Here is a 20,994-nt window from a genome sequence, read left to right on the forward strand (position 1 = left end):
GTTGTTTTTTTCAGTAATGGGTTAAAACTCGTCTGAAAACTCTTAATACATTTTGTAAATGGCATGTCGACTTGAGTAGAAGTAGCTTCAATATTTTGATTAACAACTTGTCTCACTGAGTTGTCGTTTGCTCGTAAATCTGACGTTGAAATCTGATACAGCAAAGCTTTCAAAAGATCCTTTCCCAAATGAAGTCTCTGCTTGTCATCTATTTATCTGGTCATTCAGTCACCTCAGATGTTAATGAACAGGATACAGATGGAGAGGATCTCTGAATGACAGGACACAGACTTGCACAGATGGTTATCTCTGTGTGATTGTGAGTATTTGTGCTCATTGCTCAGCTCCCTCCTCCTGACATCCAGGCTGACAGGGTGCTAACATGACTGTCCATGTGTCCCGCTCTCTCCTGACATTGATATTTGACCGCTCAAGGGTAACCACTCCGGTTTCAGAGTCACATGGTTTTTTGTATCTGAGCTTTGTGCCTCTTGTCACTAATGCAATGTGTCGTCATGCTCAGAGTTACGTTTTTGCAGAATGTAATCAGGCCTTCATGTAAAATGCATGTGTCAGTTCCCGTGGTTCCCCATATTGGAGATTACAGATGTATTACACCTTTTTTAACACAGATTTCAGGCTGCAAATAATGATTATATCCACCACTGATTAATCTTCTGATTATTTTCATAATTATTCATTTAGTTTATAAATGGTCAATCACAATTTCCTGGAACCCAAAATGATGAGAGAGATTGCTTTGTTTGTCCAATCCACAATCCAAAATACAAAGACTCTTTGATAAATACTATAAATGACCTTTAAGAATATGTAACCAGCAAATGCTTGGTGTTTTTGCTTGAAAAATTAGTGAAATGAATAATCGATAACCAAAATAGTTGGCAACAGATTTTCTTTCAATCAACCAATCATTTCAGGTGTACACTGATTAAGTCATTTAATGTGTTTGAGTGTCCAGTTTTGACCTTTTTTGCCTAAATAAGGGCCTCATGTGTAAGAAGGTCTTTGGTTGATGCTGGTGCTTTTTAGTTTATGTATAATGAGTTAGCCCATGTAGATATGGTTTGTGGGTGAATTATGATAACACCCTATTATTATGATTGCAGAGAGAACTTGTTTAGACAGACCGCTTGTTAGTTCAGCATAACTCTCCTCTTGCTCCATTCTTCATGTCATTTCAACGCCACTGATAAGGTAACCAACTGAGAACCAGTTCTCTCTCTCTTTCTATCTCTCTCTCTCCATTGCACTCTCATTTGCACTGTCATCAGGACTACACATGGCTGTCTGGTATTGAAAAGTTGGCTCCTGTTTTTACAGTAGCCCCATTGTGGTAGGTAGTCACGCTCCAGGCTTCTCCTCTTCATGTCGGCCCTGTTGGCCTTGAGGGCACCGCAGGTACAGAGCAGCTACGTTTTTCTGCCATTCTGGGTAGCCTTGAAAGTAGCTGAACATGATTGAGCGAACAGGAGACCAGGTGGCTGAGATGAAAACAAGTTGCACACATGCACACACGTGAGTTGTGTTGAAATAAGATTGACTTGGGGACACCTGAAAGAGTTGCAGCAATGTCCTGAGCCCTGCTAAGCCTTATGGGCAGAAAAGAACGAGGAGGAGGAGGGGTCAGAGAAGACTGATTCAAAGAATGCAGTTGGCCTCGAGTAATTTGCCAGAACACTAGATACATTATTTTTACTTAATGTTATATATCTTTTGGGTCAGTTGCTCTCCCTCTGAAGTGCTCTCACTGTGGAGGATGGGACATACAGCTTAAGGGTTCTTTAAATTCAAAGGCACTCATTGCTTGCAGCATGTGGAAATAGTTACGGTTGATTCAGGGTTTTGATCCATGTTGCAGCTACTTGTACAATAACTGGTGTTGATTACCCTACATATTCCTCTTTTATGATGATCAGAATATGTTGGCTTTGCGCTGACAATTTCTCCCCTGTTTGTGTTTCAGGTACCCCAGTCAATATGTGTATTGTTCAGAGCAGAGCTTGTCTGGCCCAGGTCAGTCTGCTGGGGACAAAAACCCTGACGGCCAGAAGCAGGAGCAGGAGCAGGACTCCATGCAACACAAGGTGTGTTTAATTTTTTTATTTTTAAAATTTTAATATTTTAAATTTAAATAGATTTTTATTAATTAATTCCACACCTGGGTAGGGGACACAATTATTCAGTGTGCATGAATTGTCTAAGAAGGAGCTGCAGCATCATACATGGAACAGGTAAACCGGGGCCTCCTCCTGGAGCCAGACCTTGAGCCATGGGGCTTGGTTGAGCACAGCCCGAAAGAACTACATGTAAGCACGAACTATGTGGATAACCGAGGTGGCAAGAGAGATGGGAACTGGTTAACTCCTGGCAGGGAACGAATCCGAGGGTGTGTGAGGTGGAGTAATAGGTGCTTCAGTAATAGACCTGAATACTTCCACCTCTGGTTTGCAAACCCACAGCCTAACTGCACCTGTGTTACTAACCAAGCCTTTCCCTCTAGGACAGGTGGGATTGTGGGTCACCTTTCTGTGTGACAGAGTCTAGTAGGTTTTTTGTTCATTGGAGTTTTTCCTGATGTGTGAAGGGTAGTTATGTTACTTTTGACAGCCATAAAGTGCGTGTATTCTGAAAGGCTGTGTGTTTTGATTGCTGCGATGAAAAATAATGAAAGTGAAAAGTCGATGTTTATGTGACATTACTACATTGATTGAGTTAGCTAGTTAGCAGCTATGAGTCAGGCTAAAGACAGTTGAAACAAGCTAAAACCAGAGTTCTCCCAGATTCATTACAGAGCTGCAAAGCTGAAAGCCACATGGATCAACTGATCACTGGTGTTTTCTCAAGACTTTTTTGCCACAACCAAAAATATCAATAATGTGTATCTGCTAACCAGCTAGCTTTCAGCTCAGCGGAGCAGACAGCTACATAGAGTTATTTCATAATGATCTGAAGCAGTGGCAGCAATAATTGTAACATTATATAAAGGAAAGACAGGCCAGTTTTTGGCGGATGGAGGAAGATTGTTGATTATTGTTGATTGCTATTTTGCTGTGCCATGCATTTGGATCAGAGCTGGCACACAGTCAGAAACACTTGCCTAATCAGACAACTTGATAAGGCATTCCACTTGCCTGAACACAATTTACTCGCCCCAGACAAGTAGGCAACCATGAATGTTGAGCCCTGAATTAGATATATAGGGGGTCTCACCTGTTCACATTGCATAACTTAGGGTTCCAGGTGGGCTGTGGCCTTGCTGGTTAACAAAGTAAAAGCAGCTACTTTAAGATAGTAGTATCCTTTCCATGACCCCACCAGTGTGTGAGGGTCTGGTAGGGGCTATGTGACGTACATTGTGTCAACAGAGGGTTTGGGTTCCATGGGTTCTGTATGGACATCTGTGTACCCCCAATTTCTTGTGACTGTGCAGACTTGTAGCAGCTACAGACACCGATCCACATATGTGAAACATGTCTTCTAAGAGCTCTCCAGAAAGTAGTATGAACAAACTAATAGGCGTCCGTATCCACAGCCGTCCATGTATGCGTCCATTTGGGAGTATAGTGGAGTCTCTACTGCCTCCGTGACCTGTCCCTAGATAATCAGCAGCAGCAGAAGATGGATGGATGAATATTTATTGTGGTTAACATTGCTGCTTCATGTTGTTGGCTGGCTGTGGGATGGTTAGCAGTATTATTACACTCACTGCTCGTGATGAAATGTATTTATGCTGAGTTAGCAGAACAGTATGAGGGTAGACGTGGGAGTTGGGTCAAGCACCTTAGTGACCCACTATCCCCTGGTGAGAAACAGGAGAGATGGAGAGGAGGAGTAGCTATAAATAAGATCAGGGTGGTCCGGGGTTATCGAGGAAAGCCTGTAGATAGTGAGAGGTTGAGGGTATTACATAATTCTTTATGCTTCCACTAAGATAGGTGTTTTTGAAGAAGAAAACAACATATCAGTCATTTCACCTTATCCCTCTAACTTTACAACTGATACGTTCTAAAGTTAGACTGATAATAATATGAAACTGTGCCAGAACATACACAAACAGTTAAAACAATGTTCAGTACATGAAGATTAGAGCCAATTCCAGGTAAAAAGTTACATGGAAAGCAACCCAGTTACACGTTGTCAAGTACGTAGTTTTCTCTACAGAGAAAACTAGAGATGAGTCATTAGGTTAACCACCCCTGCATGGTTAGAGATCAGAGTACACAAAGCTTTCCCAATTCTCAGCCTTAGTGGCTGAATGATATTGGAGAGAAACCCATGTTAAGTCAGTCTTGAAGTGTTTGCCTGAGGTGGAGTACTACTGGCTCACAACAGGGTCTGGGTTAAGTATTTGATACCCCCAGCTCTTATGAATGGGCCCTCAAAGTTGTGTGTATGCGGTAATGTGTGCATGAGTATTGGAATGAATGAGGAAAGTGAGTTTGTTTCAATATGCATGTGTGATCACAGAAGAAGGGGAATCATTGTTTGTGCTCCAGTAACAAACAGGCGAGCCAGGGCAGTTCAGCAGGCCTGGCAGTCTGTCATCGGCCTTTATAACACAGTCTTTGTCCACCAACAAAAGGCTTTTTTCACAATTTGAGATGCAAATTGCATCTGACATTTTTCACACAAAATATGCATTATTGAAAATAAACATAATCCCTCAATGCTCTTTCAAATAGTTTGAATAGTCCTCCTGTGACCTTACTTCATTTTTAGGCAGTTACATTCATGTTGTAACAGCTTTGTCAACATTTAAGTTCCTGTTCAAGAACATGGAGTGTGTGATGACATGTAGTTTTATTTGTTTTTTTTCCCTAGGTGTTGGAAGAATGGACGACACACACATCATACGATATGGGACTGGAGACAGAGAGAGCAGCACTAGAGAAGCTGGCAACACACAACATACACCAAGAACAGGTAACATTGTGTGTGTATGTGTATATATGTGTGTGTGTATAAAAGGACTGTCAAAGTTAAAGCATTGATAACGCGTTAATTCCTTTTAACGCCACTATTTTTTTTTTTACTGTGATTAACACACGTTCTGTTTCATTGGCCCGACCCATAGTTTGAATCAGTAGCTGGAAATGAATCAGCTCGCAGTCGCGAAGACGCGAGCTTCTGTCACCTGACAATGTAAACAGGCTTGTCTGTCTTGACTCAGTGCAAAGAAATAGAAGTATAGGAGGAGGGAGACAAGTGAGTGCTGATCGAGCTGAAACCTGGTAAAAGAAAAAAAACACAGCAGAGAGAGAGGGAGAAAACGTGTGAAGATGGACAGATGTGTTCACTTGATATAAAAAAACTTTTTATGATTATGAATCAAATTATTAATGTACACTTCTGTGGTGTGAGATTTTTTTTACTCTAAGTCTGATTTATGTACTTATGAATACTGAATTATTTCATGCTGATCAATCATAACTGCAAGGGAGGAGAGACGAGCTGCAGGGAGGAGGGAAGGAGTGGAGCATGTGTGAAATGCCAACCAATATTTATTGATGACGAATCCTGACGTTACTGCACACTTCTGTGGTTTGAAGTCTACAGATTAAAATATCTGTCTCTGTAAAGGCCAAACTGACAGACGCTTGTCTTCTCCACAAAATGTTTGTCACTGTGCTGCATTATTGTAAGTCATGATGAAGAGTCCAGACTGTCTGTCCCTCTTCATCTTCTCAGTGTGTGTCGGTGTGCAGTTTGGTGTTTGGCAGTTAACATCAGTGAGGATGTTTTCGACAACAGCAGTGATGCTGACGTAAATGATCCTGCTGCCTTAACAGAAAAACATGAATATCATACACATTTCGTCATTATATAGACTGAGGTGAATAAAGGTTAGGATTTTCTCCTCAGAGGATAATATTTTAGTAAAGAAATAAACTATTATTAACAATAATAACACTAAAGATTAATAATTGCACAGCAATAGTAACCTTTTCCTAAAATACTGCTGGTTCTGTGGGTTTCTGGACAATATTTGTAGTTGTTTTTGGTTAATATCCCTTTGAGGTACATTTTGAACAAATAAAAAATGTGAGATTAAGTTGCTATTAATCACAATTAACTACAGACAGTCATACGGTTAATCTCAATTAAATATTTTAATTGATTGACAAGTATGTATGTGTGTTACAGAGAGAGAGAGTTTGGGCAAATTGACAAAATTAAAATTATGATATGCAGGTAAACCAAGTTAGAGCAAGTATTTCAACTTGCATGTCGTTGTCATCATCATAGTATACTATTGCATTCATCATCTATAAATATACAGCTATAAATAGAATAACACACAAAAATTGGAACATAAAAAATAAGTGGTGAAACACGTTTTACTTCTGTGCTCACTTTTCGTTTTAGCTGTTGGTTGATTATGTTTTATATGTGAGTACTCTTGTGTTTTCTCTCCCCAGACTGTGAATCCTCGGGACACTGAGGTGAAGGAGACCAAGCCTGACCCAGAGTCTGAGACTGTACCTGTCGCTCCTGAGCCAGAGCCCCACCCAGACCCCCAGACTGATGTGGAGCTGCAGACCGAAACCCAGGACCATGACCAGGAAGTCCCTGCGTCCTCCACTCCAGAACCAGTTCCAGCACAGGGCCAAGTGTCCAGAGAAGCCCCAGCCCCAGCAGAGATCTTCAGTGACGCTCCTGCTGCACACCCCGGCCTGGACTCACATCCAGCCACATCCCCAAATGAAGCTGACAACACACCTACCTCACAGAGTGCCAGCCAGACCCACACAGGGTAAGCTCAGATTCACTTCCTCCCTCCAGAGACCTGGTCTTTGGCATTAGAAGTTGGCTATAACCACAGAGAAGTAACATTGGAGAACTAAAATTCTAATGTTAGATGCCTAAGAAAATGCGTGCTTCTCTTTTGATGGTTAAAGCCAACTTCAACCCAATCCAGTCCACTGTCATGTCATACGTTGCACATTTTCTTTGATATTTTTGTTGGTTAACTTTTGTTCCCTTCAGTCATTTGTTTTATTTCAATTATTTTGTTTTATAATTTAAATATGGTTAATGACTGATAACAAACTGAAAGAGAAGCTCAAAGGAGAGTTGGGCTGGCATCTTGGATATTGCAAAGTCACTTTTCGTGGAACTGGCGACTTGAACGTGGAACTGCTCCTATACAGTGGAATTTTGTTGGCCGGACTTTGTGATAGAACTTCATGGACATTGTGGAAAATCAACTATGTGGACGTGGAACTCTGATCAAGATTAGTCTGGATATCTCCTGGGCCAAACCCTGAAGAAGAATCCATTAGCAAAATTTATATTCAACTCCTTCCTCAAAGTGGATGTCAACATCTGGACATTTTAAGACATGCAGTTCTACTGCCCCACCAGCAAGCAACCTCTCCATCCCCTTTGTCCATCTATTTCTTTCTCCGCTGTCTTTTTCCTGCCTTCTCTCTCTCTCTCTCTCTCTCTCTCTCTCTCTCTCTCTCTCTCTCTCTCCCTCTCCCTCCCTCTCTCTCCCCCTGCTGTGTCAATATCTCCTCTTCCTTGTCCCCTTCCCCACCTCTCTCCCACCCCATTCTCTTCTCTCTTCCCTCCCCAGTGTATGGAGGTGTGGTAAACGCCATGTCCTTTCTTTCCCTCAGTGCAGTGCGGGTTGCCAGTGCAGGAGATGAACTCCCAGTAGACAACTTTGTCTTTGCTGAGCACTCTGATTCACAGTGCGGGGTCATTCCCCCCGAACTGGCAACCTGTGAATATTCTCCTTTTGGCAGCCCTCTCCTCAGGTGAGTTTCTAACCCCCAGAAGCCAATAAAAGCACAGAGACAGGTAATCAAGTCACAAGCTACACCTCTCTGCTGTGCGCAACCGTCGACCGCTGGCCTTGCTCTCCACTTACTGCTGCTTTTTTATTTTTAATTTCCTTTTTCCATCGTTATGCCTGCTCACAACCAAGGACTGTCAGTGCTTTCAAATAAACTGAATATTGTAAATGTTTTTCATCATGTGTCCAACATCGACGAGTACTCATTTGTGCCCTCCACCCTCCTTTATCCTTATTCCTCCCCTCTCTGTTACCTTCTCTTCCCTCCCTCTCCATCTCATTGGCCCCATGTCTGTGCTGTAGTGTGGATGAGGCTGGCATAGAGGACCAGCGGTCAGACCAGAGCCACAGCTCTGGTCCTGAAGCAGAGGTCCAGTCTACTCCAGGCCATGTGGACCAGGAACAACAACAACAACAACAACAACAACAACAACAACAAAAACAGCGGCAGCAGCAGGAGCTGGAGGATGGGCTGCCAGATTCGGACGTGGAGGGCAACACTTCCCAACACCGCAACGAACAGAAGGTCAGCAGCTTGTGGTCCCCAAGTACTTCTTACATGCATGAGTCTGTTATAAATGCAGTGGAAAGACAACATTAAAGGCATAGTTCAAATTATTTCAAGTGGGGTTGTATGAGGTACTAAGTGTATTAGCTGCAGTAGATGCTGGTTGGCACGGCCCTAATTTTGAAAAGTAGAAAGGGACACCAGCACAGACACTAAGCAATGCACTGCTATGGACAGGGCCATTAGCTACTTAAAAATGTCAACCTAAAAATGCGTACACAGTATTTAAAATATTTTCACTGCTTTACCTTGCCATCAGACAGTTTTTTCTGATGGGAAACTGCCATTATGTAAGTCAGATATCCCTCTCTTCAAGTCAACTATGACCAACCAACTGATTTTGCCAATGGAGTTTGGTTGGTTTGGACAGAATGATATTTGGTTCATATAATGATCATTTCCTGTCAGAAAAGGCAGTCTGATGGCAAAGTAAAATATAGCATACACTTCTCGGTTCATGCCAGGTGCGGCTCGCTGTGATATAAGCAGCAATGGAAAATGCAACTCAGCGGCAACACAGTTTGACTTGAGTGACCAAAAATATCAGTACAAAAGCACGGTGTCATTGACTTACCCTGTAAACAGCACGACCAGCTCCTCCATGGTGCTGCTGCACACAGGTTTACAAGCAAACATGAAGATAAATCCACTTTATAATCCCAAAAGTTTAAACAATACAAACAACAGCTCTGTGTCTCAGCTCTGCCCGGTCCTCTCGGCACTTGGCAAAGCTCCACGATATACGTGAATGAACACAACTGAGGGTGAAGTCAGAAGTAACCAAGTGAGCCGACAAACTCCTGAGTTGAGCATGTTGCTCATTAGGCTCTTTTCGATTTACTATAATACCGTTTTATAGCAACTTTTCTTGCAGTAGTTTCCGTCATTGACTCAGGGTCTCACCGAAGGAACATGCACGCTGCACTGGTAGGAGGAGTCCCCCAGATCCTAAAAGACCTGTTATTGGTTTAAGTCTACCGTCACGGGGCAAATTCTCTAAATTTTGAAAACAGAGCCATAGAGGAGGTGCAGAAGTGAAGTTCTCTCTCAGAACACCTGATATACAATATGCTGAAAGGTTTTTATGAAATTATTTCTCAGTTATACCAAAACAATGTTGCCTACCGGAGCTTTAACTTGATATTAGTGGATTTTTTTTGTTTGTTGTTTTTTTTTTGGTGGACCTTTTTTAAGTGGCTAAGTGGTTACTGACCTTGTCCACAGCACGGCCTCTCTGCTTCTGCTAACTGGGGGCATGTCAACTGGCATCTACTGCTGCTAATGTACTGACTGTCAATAAATACCTCATACAACCTGCCATCATGTAATCCAAAAGCAGAATTCCAACATCTAAAGCTTTTTAGTCACTGCTAAATTCAAGAATTCGTACTGCAGCACTAAAACATAGGAGTTCTCTTTATAAGCAGAATGATACAGTGGTCTACATAAATGCAGGACTTGGATGATTCTTATGTGTCCTCGTTCAATTTTGAGCAGTACGTCAATCTTATCACCAGGCATGATCAGCAATATTACAGTGGTACAGGTATCATGAAGGAAAACTTGACTGTTTGACTCTAATCAGACATAAACTTGGGCAGGTGGTGAAAAATCACAACTGTGGGTGGGATAAAAGTGTGATCTAAAGATGCTGTTGGTCACATTCTCAGCCCCCCGTTCACACATTGTTAGTCAAACTTTTATGCACAGCTGTGGCCAGAATGCCATGAAAGTTCTAAATATTCATTGTGCACAGCTGCTCTAGCAAAGGGCAGCTGTTGAATGTTTCAAGTGGTAAATGCTGAGTCAACTCCCGTTTCAGTTGCTTGTTTCATGTTTGAAGGATAATGAAAGACAAGTGTATCCGGGGGACCGAACTTGCTTTGGAGGGGGGTTGTGCATCGTGTGTACTTGTACATTATTCTTCTGTTTTCAAGATCTGATGGCTAATCTGCATGTGGCTTGCAATAATGACTCCTGCTGAAACTGTTGGTCCGTTTACATAAGAGGCTGTCTGAGTTGGTGGATTTTTAGGATCAGACTCTCTCGTGAAGTCCAAAAGGGTGCTTATATAATCCATCAAAATATTCACAGCTCAGCGCATTTCAATGCTTCAGTGGCCAGGGGCTAGCTGACTAACATGAACTGTGACTGGGAGTATTTTGATTGTTCTAACACACAGTGGCTGGTCAGAGCATGCAGTTCATGTAGTGGATCACTGATGCCAGGATACAAATAATCGTGTTAGTCATTTTTAACAGTAGTAGATTAATTTACAACATACTGGGCTCTTGCATGCCATGACATAAGCACCATAGGAGATTATGTGAGTTAACTGTTGCTGTGGGCCTGTGTGTGATACACCTGTCTGTGTGTTTCAGCCAGGGGAGACTGATCCCTCAGTGCCCAGCAAAGAGGACATCCCCACCTTTGATGAGTGGAAGAAACAAGTCATGGAGGTGGAGAAGGAGAAAAGTAAGTGCATATATTATTAAAGCACACATTTAGAGATGTGCACAAATGGAAAGAAAGTAGAGACGCCACATCAACAACTAAGTAAAATGTCCTGAAAGGAAGTTTGGATCCAGAGACTTGCATCAGAGCTTTTGGTCAAGGATCAGGTCAAGGATAGCCTGATGATGTTAATCTCGCTTTGTGACACAGTTCCAGGCACAGTTGTCAGCGTTGCCTCCATAGACAAAAGAGGCACTCACATGTCAGCTTTAATCTACATCTCATTTTGTTGCTTCTTTGTCCTTACAACTAGATTCTATGCATTGTCTTGTCTAACTCCTCTAACTCGTTTTTCTTTAGCTTCCTTCCTCTTGCTCTATTCCTGTCTATCTCTCTCACCATCTTCCCTCTCTGTTCTCTCTTTCTCCCTGTGCACGCCATGTGCAGTGGTCAGCAGAGCGTGTGTTTATTTGTGTTGCGTAACCTCTCTACTTGTTCCTTGCAGGCGACGCTCAATTTTCCAGTGTTTGTAATTGGCCTCATGTAACACTCTCTCTCTGTTCAGGTCAGTCTCTCCATACCTCAACTAGCGGCAGCCCCCATCCAGTGAAGAAGGTCCAGAAAAACTTCAAGAATAACTACGCCTCAGTGGAGTGTGGTGCCAAGATACTCTCTGCCAACAGTGAGGCCAAGGTTAGACACACATCAGCCCTGTCCCCTGTCGCCTACACACAAACACACTCACACATCTAAGAATACAGATGTTGTACTGTCATGTTGTGTCAGCAGAGGAATAAAACCTGCTTCAGAATTTCTCTTACATTTAAGATGAACATTGAAGCTTAACCTCAGATAGAGTTTTAGTCCTAGACTAAACAGTATTTATGGCTCTTAAAGGGATAGTTCATTTTATTTGAAGCTGGGTTGTATGAGGTACTTATTGATAGTCAGTGTGTCACTAACTGGAGATGGCAGTCGGCATGCCCCCGGTTTGGGGAACCAGCAAGAGTACTGCTGTAGGAAGCTAAGAAGTTTCCCTTTGTGAACAGGGTCAGCAGCCAAAGGTAGTCTAGCCGCCTTAAAAAAAAACTATTATTTTAAGTATGGGCTCTATTTAGAATATTTTCGCTGCTTAACTTTGCTATCATAAAGCCTTTTCTGATGGAAAACTGCAGTTGTATTAGCCAAATGTTGCTTTCTCCAAACCAACCAGACTTCATTGAACCTCACAGAACATGGGAGTTTCTGGTCTACCGCTGCCTCCATCTCTTGTTTGTGTTATAATTCTGTGTCTTAAAGGGCGAGTTTGGACTCACCGTAGTCCCACACTAACACAAACTAACTAACAGAGTGAGACTGCAGAATACCACCAACTGTGTTCTGCAAGGTAAAATTGCTGCTTTTGCAAAAGGAGTTGAGTGAGAGAGAGAGATATTTTTCTTGTATAACAGCAATTTCCCACCAGAAAAGACTGTCTGATGGCAAGGTTGAGTGGTGAAAATATTCTAAACATAGCTTACACTTGAACAGATATTAATTTTTTAGGCAGACCTTTTTTAAGTGGCTAAAATATTTTTTGCCGCTGACTCTGTCCCTACATTGCTCAACATAGCCGGTATGCCTCTGCTTCTCCAAACTTGGGGCATGCTGACCATCATCTACTGTAGGTAATACGTTGACTACAGAGTCCCTCGCACAATCCCACTTCAAATAATCCAAAATATCCCTTTAAATAAGAAAATAAATGAAATCAAAAACTTGGTAATGCTTTTTTGCTCACTCAGTCTTCTGCTTTTCCTTCAGAGCACTTCAGCTATTCTCAAAGAGAATATGGACCTTTACATGCTAAATCCTTGCAGCAACAAAATCTGGTGAGTACACTGACAAATATTACTGGTAGCAGAGACTGATTTTAGATATGCAAGTTTTATATGAATTTATCTTTAAACATTCTCTACTTACCTCTCTCCAGGTTTGTGATAGAGCTCTGTGAGCCTATCCAAGTCAAGCAGCTGGACATTGCTAACTTTGAGCTCTTCTCATCAACACCTAAAGACTTTTTAGTTTCCATCAGTGACAGGTATGCTCACTCTGTATATTTCAACAAACATCAAGATTTATTGGCATGTTTTTATAGGCATGTGGTAGGTTTGTGACAAACACAAAGCCTTGCATTGGGCTATGTGGATGCCTCCAGTCCAGTGTTTTGCTGCATTGTTCATATTTACTTTCTCCTCCAGTTGATTTATTATTGATTAAATGGGGAAGAGGGATCATTGCATCTATTTGCCTAGCTTTTTAAAGAACAGTAAACGAAAACAGCTGGTCAGCAGTAGTTATGCTTAAAGTCTTTTTCAGGAAACCTCCTTAGGAAGATATAGTCGTTATCAAGCTTATCATATTTCTTAACCTGATGACCACACACAGATTTGTCCTTATGTCACAATTGTTGTTAGATGTTTGCTCATAATATCTATAAAAATGTAAAATACACAACATTTAGCCTTTGAAATTTCAGTTCTATGTATTAACATGAATGCCACAAGGCTGCAATTTCATGGTTGCTAATTGTTTATAGAATATCATTGATGGGAGAAGATTTTCAATGAAAGGTGTCACTCATCTTGGGAGATCATCTGTCTGGCTGACCCACCTCCTCCTCAAACAGTCTGTGTAAAATCACCAGGATTGTTTTAAATTATCCTCCTCCTCCTCCTCTGTTATCAGCTCTAACTTTAGAGCTGTTTGAGGTGGTGCTGTCTTTTGTTTTGGATTTGGCGGTCAGGATTTATTTCCAGCGTCCTCTCACACCACAACTCATAAATTCCAGCCTCTGGCATGGAAGGACACACCTCGAGTCACAGAGTACAGCTGCATTTGCACCCAGCCTTTGAGAACACGCCAAAATCTGTTTGTACATTGTACCCTCTCACACAGGCATCTTACCTTTCTCTTGTTCCACCTGCAGATATCCTACGAACAAGTGGGTAAAGCTGGGTACTTTCCATGCCCGTGATGAACGTATAGTCCAGAGTTTCCCACTGGATGAACAGCTTTATGCTAAATACGTTAAGGTACTGCTTTTTTCTTCCTCCTGCTCTAACAGTACACTTGTGTCTCAAGGAGAGAAATGATAAACAATTAATTTATTCATTCTCAGTACAGTTCCTAGTCAATAAATATACACAGGCACATTCATATACATGGGTTATAGCTGTACTTTAAGCTCAGGGGACCTTCTTATGACTGTATGGTAAGTTAGCCATGCCGTCAGCTCTGTGTGTTACCCCTCCCTTTAACTGGATGAAGAAATGTGACTGTGAATGACTGTAAGGGTGTGTGTTCATGACAGAGTTTCACTTGTATGAACTAAAGGGCAGATATGTATTACTATGAGGTTGATTTATATTTGAGTTTCGGGTGACACATCAGGTCAAGTTGGTCCAAGTCAAGTGCAGTCTGGGCTAAACGTTGCTGTCAGGAAATTAAATAATCAGTCTAACATTATAAGATTACCCTTGCTTGCCTTGTGCGCAGGTCTCTTACAGTACTTCCCACTAAGATTAATTTAAACTTTTAAATTTCCCCCAAATGAAGCTCTTTTCATGTGTCCAATCCAAATTATGTCCTGCAAATCAGGTACGGACATTGTTCAAATGTGCCCTTTCACACAAACAGCACACATTAAGAGACTGTCCGCATCAAACATGTTCAAGGGTTTAGGCGAGGGGTGGCGCCTGCAATGCAAAGAGGAAGACGACTTGTCAGTAATGATGACTGTTTTTGCACCTTTATTAAGAGAAGGATGATGGATGCAGAGATCGTCTGACTCCAGTGTACAAAGACTCATTATACAGGAGTGGAGAGGTTAAATTGCAGCTTAGATAAACAAGGAAAGCTGTTCTTTGATTGACATCCATTTCACTCTTGGTTCAGTCACACACACGGCCTCCTTGTCACTGAGTGTGTGTCTTGTAGTGCAGCTGGATTATGTGTACAGTGTCATTTTTTTTTTTTGTTTCAGTTATTGCCAAAACAGAAATGCCATTGTTCATGGGGCAACACTTGCCAGCATTCATTTGAACAAGTGTTGTAATAAATGATAAATATCTGGGCTTTTCTGATCTGTCTCTCTCCTCACACTTCTACCCGCAATGTTGCTGACTAAATATTCACTGTGCAGACTTGTTAAACAGTTGCCTGGATGATTATCCTTTTTATGTTGTGTGTGTGGGTGTTAAGTGTGGGTGCTCACTGTGATTCATGTGCTCTGTTATGAAATGATTGTGTTTTTATTATGTAAACTGAGTTTTGCCTAGAGAGTTTCAGGATTATATGATTTGGTTTCAACTCTGATCTAATCAGTTGTTAGCTGTTATGTCTTGTTCTGATATTTCTGTCCCGAGCTTGTCTGTCTATCCGTCTATGTCTGTCTTGCTTGTGCTTCTTTGTAGCTGCTTGTTAGAGACCTCTGTCTAGTATTTTGCCTGTGAACTGTTATTTAACAAAAATCCACACACTGCATATACCAGCAGAGTGTTTATCTTATGAGAAGAGCCAGACTATAAGCAAATGCCTGACTTGCTTTTAGCTTGAATCAGTCCTTACTGATTTCTTTCTCTTGTTTTATTTCTCTCTTCTCCTGTCCTTCTCCTGTCTTCCCTCTCGCACCAGATGTTCATCAAGTACATAAAGGTTAGCACTCTTCTCTCTCTGTCAGGGGTTGTGATTACCTGTAAAGCGACTCTTGTAATGTTGCCATACACATTAATGGGTGAGCTTTGGCAGAGTATCATTTTTAATGCATGTCAGACTAGTAGATAATACACACAAACCATATTGTCAACGCTGGGCAATTGTAGTATCCATTTGGTGGTATTATGGGTTTATGGAGTGGGTGCGCACACACATTATTGGCGTTGGCACTGTTTCATTTGATTGTTTCAATTAACAGTTGGTCCATTTTCCCTGCAGGTTGAACTCCTCTCCCACTTTGGATCAGAACACTTCTGTCCCCTCAGTCTTATCAGGTAAACTAGTAAACAGTTTTTCCCAATTCTCTTTCTGTTCCAAGGCATAGCATTGCAACATTAGCATTGGATTACACAAAGTTATAGATTTTATACACTTTTAATCAGTAGGGGTGTAAGTCACAAGTTTCATCGTGTTACAATATTATATTGATCCTTTGGACAACAATCTGATATTGGCTGATATCACAAAGTCTGCCACAATACACTTTTGATGCGATTCAAATCAAGTGAGTGAGTGAGCAGTCATTATGAGACAATACCATGTGTCCATTTAACACAGTCAGTAACAGAAGAAGCTGCCATCCCTTTTTTCTGCTTTTGGTCATAAAAAAATACTAACAATAATAACAATAATAATAATAATAAAGTTGCAGTGAAGAACAAGAACATGTGACAAAAGTATCAAAATTCAACTCAATAATAATTGTCAACATTTATAGACAAATTAATTGTTTTTTGCTCATCAACATTATTAGCTTAAGCCTATGGCATTAAAATTATATAAATTAGGCTAATGGCTAGCAACCATTTCCTCTTCACGTGACTTAACAACTTATTGGTGCAAATTATTGGTGTAAATTTTTAGGAAGGAGGAGCATTTGGATACAACTGTGGCACAGATGTGCCCTGGGAATTTCAAAATAAAGGTGTATTTTGAAGATAATGATACTGATCTATGCTTTCACTTTGCATCCGTGATATTGGGTTGTTGACCATTATATTGATATGTCAATCCAGACTGACGGATCATTGCACCCCTACTAACGGATTCTGTATCAAGATTACTCCCCTTTCTTCTTAAGGAAATAGAAACACTGGTAGAGGACAGGAAATTGTATGCGTCTCTACTTAAAACCACACCATGCTTTATTCATCCAGAACCAACAAACCAGTTTCCAAGTCATTTGACTTTGATTTTACACTGGTAAAAAAAATCTACATTTCATACTGTTTATTTTATCCTCAAGAATGACTCCAGTGTCTCAGTTCACACTATTGTTTCATAATTCCAGGAACTATGCTGGATTTTGGGAAGTCAGTCTATGTTAGATTATACAAGCAATGTTGTTGATCTTTGCTCTCTTATTCTCTGCCTCTCTTACTGATGTTATTTTTATAGTATGTGCTCCATCATCTCAGTAACCACATTCTGGATTTGATGTGTTTCAGCTGTTTACTCAATAGTTCAAACCCCCTCTTATACATATACCTGGATCTATCACACATGGACCTGGATCTATCAACCTGAATAATTAATTTTTCACAAACCTGCACACAAAACGGCACGTGTACCTACATGTCTGTCAGGGTCATCAGGGGCTTGTTCTGAACTGCTGTTGGGGTTTAACAGGGCTGTAAAACTCTCCTACACATGTTTACAAGAAGGTCAAAGTAGATTTTTGACAGTAAAGATTCATGACATCTTCATTAGATTTTTCTTAAAATCTGATCATGTCTGATTTCAAAAAGCTGCCTTTTTCCAGAAACACTTGGCCACCTCTTCTGTGTAGTAACAACAACACTTGTGCTTTTCTGTAGGTTGGTTTGTTTGTTTGCGTAAGATTATATATGTGTGGTTTGTGTAGGGTGTTTGGCACCAGCATGGTGGAGGAGTATGAGGAGATAGCAGATTCCCAGTATCCTTCAGAGAGACTGGAGTACTTGGATGAAGACTATGGTAAGATGATGATCTGTTATGTCTCTGAATGGGAGTTGTTAAAGCACATGTCCAACTTGCAAACTCAAAAGTTACCATTTTATTCAACTAACAGAAGCAGATGAATGCACATATTAACATGGGCATAATTTTAAGCTGAGAGTCAAACGACATTTTTGCTCTCCAGCTTAGTCACCAAATACCTCAGGCTGGAGATAACTATTAACATCAGCTGACTTTTAATTTAGTTTCCTTCACTGATGTCTCAACTGTGGCAGCATTTTGTGATATTTTATTGTAAATTTCCGTGAAAGAATAACATGTATTTACTGTTGAATGTGGTTTAATTTTGCTGTGTGCATTACTAAGTGGAGCTATGCATTTTGCTAAATATAACCTGCAGAATGTCTTTTTCTTCAGACTATCCACCTGGCTACCAACCATCAGAGGACAAGGCCTCTAAAAACCTGCTTGGCTCAGCTACCAGTATGTACACACAGACACACACACGCATATATGGCTACATTAACAAAGACTTACTGACAAAATAAATAAGCTGTGACAGTATGGCTGATATCAACAGAAGATTAGATCCATTGTGTATTTTAAGTTTGCAGTATTATCCTTAGAATAGAGGTTAACTAACGCTGTCAGTAACACATTACTCAGGATTTTGAAGGGTTAAGTGCAGGTATGTTTTTCAAGACTTTAACTTTGATAAGGTCAAGCAGTTAACGCTTCCTCATTCTACACTGGTGGCGGCACTGTATAGTTTAGAGACTTAAATCCTAAAATGTCAACTACGATCAGATGAAACTGATACTGTATGTAGAAGAAAATGTTTACTATAATACATTTTTCATCCATCATGTGAGCATTCGGGGTGCACAGTTGTCGATGGGGTTTCAGTCAGTCGTAGGTGCAGGAACCCAAGGAAACACCACAGAGTTAGATATGGACTGTCAGGCAGTGTTGAATATTTCCTCAGTATCTTAACCTACTTGGCAACACACATACACATAAATGTAGACTGGGGTTTGGATTGCTGAAATGTGGTCACTCGCACTAGACTTTTTAAACCACACACGCATGCGCAAACACAATGGTGCCCCTCTGTCTCCTGATGTAGAAAGGGGAGGACTGGTGTATCCACACACAGAAATACTGTTCACACAGATCTACATGGCTCAAACCACAAAACCATGAAAAATAGCAGCCAGACACAAGAGAGAATGGGGAAATAAGTAAAGCTTGAAGGGAAAAACTGGGAAAGTTCAAGACAGAAAGGTAAAGTAGAGGAAATAATGTTTAAGCAGTTCGGAGTAGCAGCGTCAGAGAGGAGAGTAAGAGAAAAAGGAACACCAAAAGCCAAAGCCTGTGGTTTTATTGATACGTTTCTGGCTACAAGCTGCTGCCGCAGTGTTTATACCAGGAACTTTGTGCATTTCAAAATAATGTGTTGAACATATAATTATCGCTTTCTTGTGGATGCAGTTTACATCCCCCCAGAAGCAAATTCAAAAAATGTCCTACTGGATTAGTTTCTGGATGTTTATGTATATAAACAGCTGCATATATTGTTTTATTTTGATTTCATTGTCCAATCCAGTGTTGTAATAATGACAGATGAATTACCTTGATAACTGATGTGTTTTTGTGTTTGTTTTCCTGTAGATGCCATCCTAAACATGGTAAACAACATTGCTGCTAATGTGCTGGGTGGAAAGCCAGAGCTTGAGGGTGCGACAGACACAGGAGGTACTCATCCATCTTAACCTTAATGCTTCCTGTTTTTCATCCTGTGTCACATGTCATGTCTGCGCCTCCCTGTTGTTGTAAACAGACCCTAAATCCTGTCCAATCATCCTAATGTGAGAAGACAAAAATCTGAGATATTACCACCTGTATCTCAGGAGCTGATGCTACTTAACTTGTTAGAATAGCAATCATTAGAATATATTAACTTTATTTAGCTGTTAATTTCATTGGTACACACATTAGGCTTTTTGCATAAGAATATTTGCTTTATTTATCAGCTTTACACCAAGGTCTTACTTTTCTTTTTGTCTTTGAAAGCTGAAGTTCACTGTGTGCATTCCTGAACTGTAGTTTGTAAATGAAATTGCCAAGTGAAACTGTAAAGACTGCTGTTCTGCAAGCCATTTACACAGTGACTGAGTTTGTTATAGTTAAAGAGACGAAACAGGCCCATCATTTTTATGTTACTGACCCTGGCACTCTTCATGTTCTCTTTTATTTGAATTGTAAAGCCCTGACATGTATTTGCGTTTCTTCTTTTTGAACAACCAGTATTTGAAGTATAACTGTCCATTATCAATTTGACAAAATTGATAATTTCTAGATCTTGTGATCTTGTATAAAGGCTGCTTTACATACTTGTCCTTTTCACTTTATTCCAACTACCTAAATACTTCTCTTGAAGATTGCAAAACACTAGTTCATGGAAATACACTGATGTTAAACTGTACATTTCCTTCTACAGACCTTTTAAAAAATGTATACGACCATATTGCCCCCACTTTCCTGCTGTCTGCTCACACTCACACTGTTCACTGCCCTCTTTCTCCCCCTCCCTGACTGCCGGTCTGCCTTTCTCCTTTCTTCCCACATATTGTTTAGATTAAGTGCTTCGAAAACTAGGTCACTCCAAAATGCAAGCATATGCATAGCTTTGAATGCTCATGACTATATACACGTATGCTGAGAGATCCAGATGTTTTTTTGGCTTTTGGCAGGAGTTCTCCAGCAGCATTTCAGCAGAATCTTGGCTATCTGTGTTTTACTTCTTGGCAGAGGAGCATGGATGAATTAAGACTCGGGGGGGATCTATGACGCCAAGCCTGTCCCTCACCCTGTTTGCCTCACAGAGAGTTGATTCAAAATGAATGTCTTACTCTCCTTTTCCCCTGTGGCGTCAAGTTAAAGGGAAAACTCTGCCTGACGCACACATTTCAGCCAGTTTTTAGCATTTTGTTTATGCTCCTATACAGTTCCCTTTTACATTTGCATTTCTCTCCTTTTAAATAATACAAAATTATTTTGAGAAGACCAACTTTTTCAAAACTGATATCACTTGAACAGCCGTTCTTTAAGGAGCTTTCTTTTTTCTTTTTTCTTTTTTTTTTTTTTAAATTGTGAACTGCCCCAAAACGTCTTGTTGATTTAAATGGGAATCCACAAACGTATCTTCCCATTTATTGCCGTATGAGAGACTCTAAAAAGTTTCTCTTTTACTGCTGCACTTTAAAGTTGCACTTCTGATTTCCATTTACACCCGCAGAGTAAGCAGGGAGGAGAAAGTGTGGGTGAGAGATCAGCTCTGACTGGTCTAGACTGGTTCACAGTATTTCTGACTTTCCCAAACATGGGCCTACTAGCCACACTGTGCAGCAAAAAGAGTCTCTGTTCAACACTCCTAAAGCCACATAGGTTGGGGGGA

General features: G+C 40.8%; 1 protein-coding gene across 4 annotated transcripts in view; it reads left to right on the forward strand.

The window, feature by feature from the left end:
- The window catches only part of suco (SUN domain containing ossification factor), a 50,089-nt gene that overhangs the window by 18,805 nt on the left and 10,290 nt on the right, over nucleotides 1–20,994 (forward strand). For 2 of the 4 annotated variants that reach the window (XM_084722691.1, XM_084722692.1), the window contains exons 2-16: nucleotides 1,985–2,105; nucleotides 4,843–4,944; nucleotides 6,441–6,775; nucleotides 7,644–7,784; nucleotides 8,126–8,348; nucleotides 10,772–10,865; nucleotides 11,410–11,537; nucleotides 12,648–12,715; nucleotides 12,817–12,924; nucleotides 13,813–13,918; nucleotides 15,519–15,539; nucleotides 15,819–15,874; nucleotides 17,464–17,555; nucleotides 17,955–18,020; nucleotides 19,209–19,292. In XM_084722691.1, the coding sequence (XP_084578817.1) occupies nucleotides 1,985–2,105; nucleotides 4,843–4,944; nucleotides 6,441–6,775; nucleotides 7,644–7,784; nucleotides 8,126–8,348; nucleotides 10,772–10,865; nucleotides 11,410–11,537; nucleotides 12,648–12,715; nucleotides 12,817–12,924; nucleotides 13,813–13,918; nucleotides 15,519–15,539; nucleotides 15,819–15,874; nucleotides 17,464–17,555; nucleotides 17,955–18,020; nucleotides 19,209–19,292 (1,745 nt within the window). The remainder of the gene's footprint in view (nucleotides 1–1,984; nucleotides 2,106–4,842; nucleotides 4,945–6,440; nucleotides 6,776–7,643; nucleotides 7,785–8,125; nucleotides 8,349–10,771; nucleotides 10,866–11,409; nucleotides 11,538–12,647; nucleotides 12,716–12,816; nucleotides 12,925–13,812; nucleotides 13,919–15,518; nucleotides 15,540–15,818; nucleotides 15,875–17,463; nucleotides 17,556–17,954; nucleotides 18,021–19,208; nucleotides 19,293–20,994) is intronic. The other 2 variants (XM_084722693.1, XM_084722694.1) reach the window with 2 other exon arrangements.

The sequence above is a fragment of the Lutjanus erythropterus genome, chromosome 7 (assembly GCF_056507025.1).
Source record: "Lutjanus erythropterus isolate fLutEry1 chromosome 7, fLutEry1.hap2, whole genome shotgun sequence".
Lineage (NCBI taxonomy): Eukaryota > Metazoa > Chordata > Actinopteri > Lutjaniformes > Lutjanidae > Lutjanus > Lutjanus erythropterus.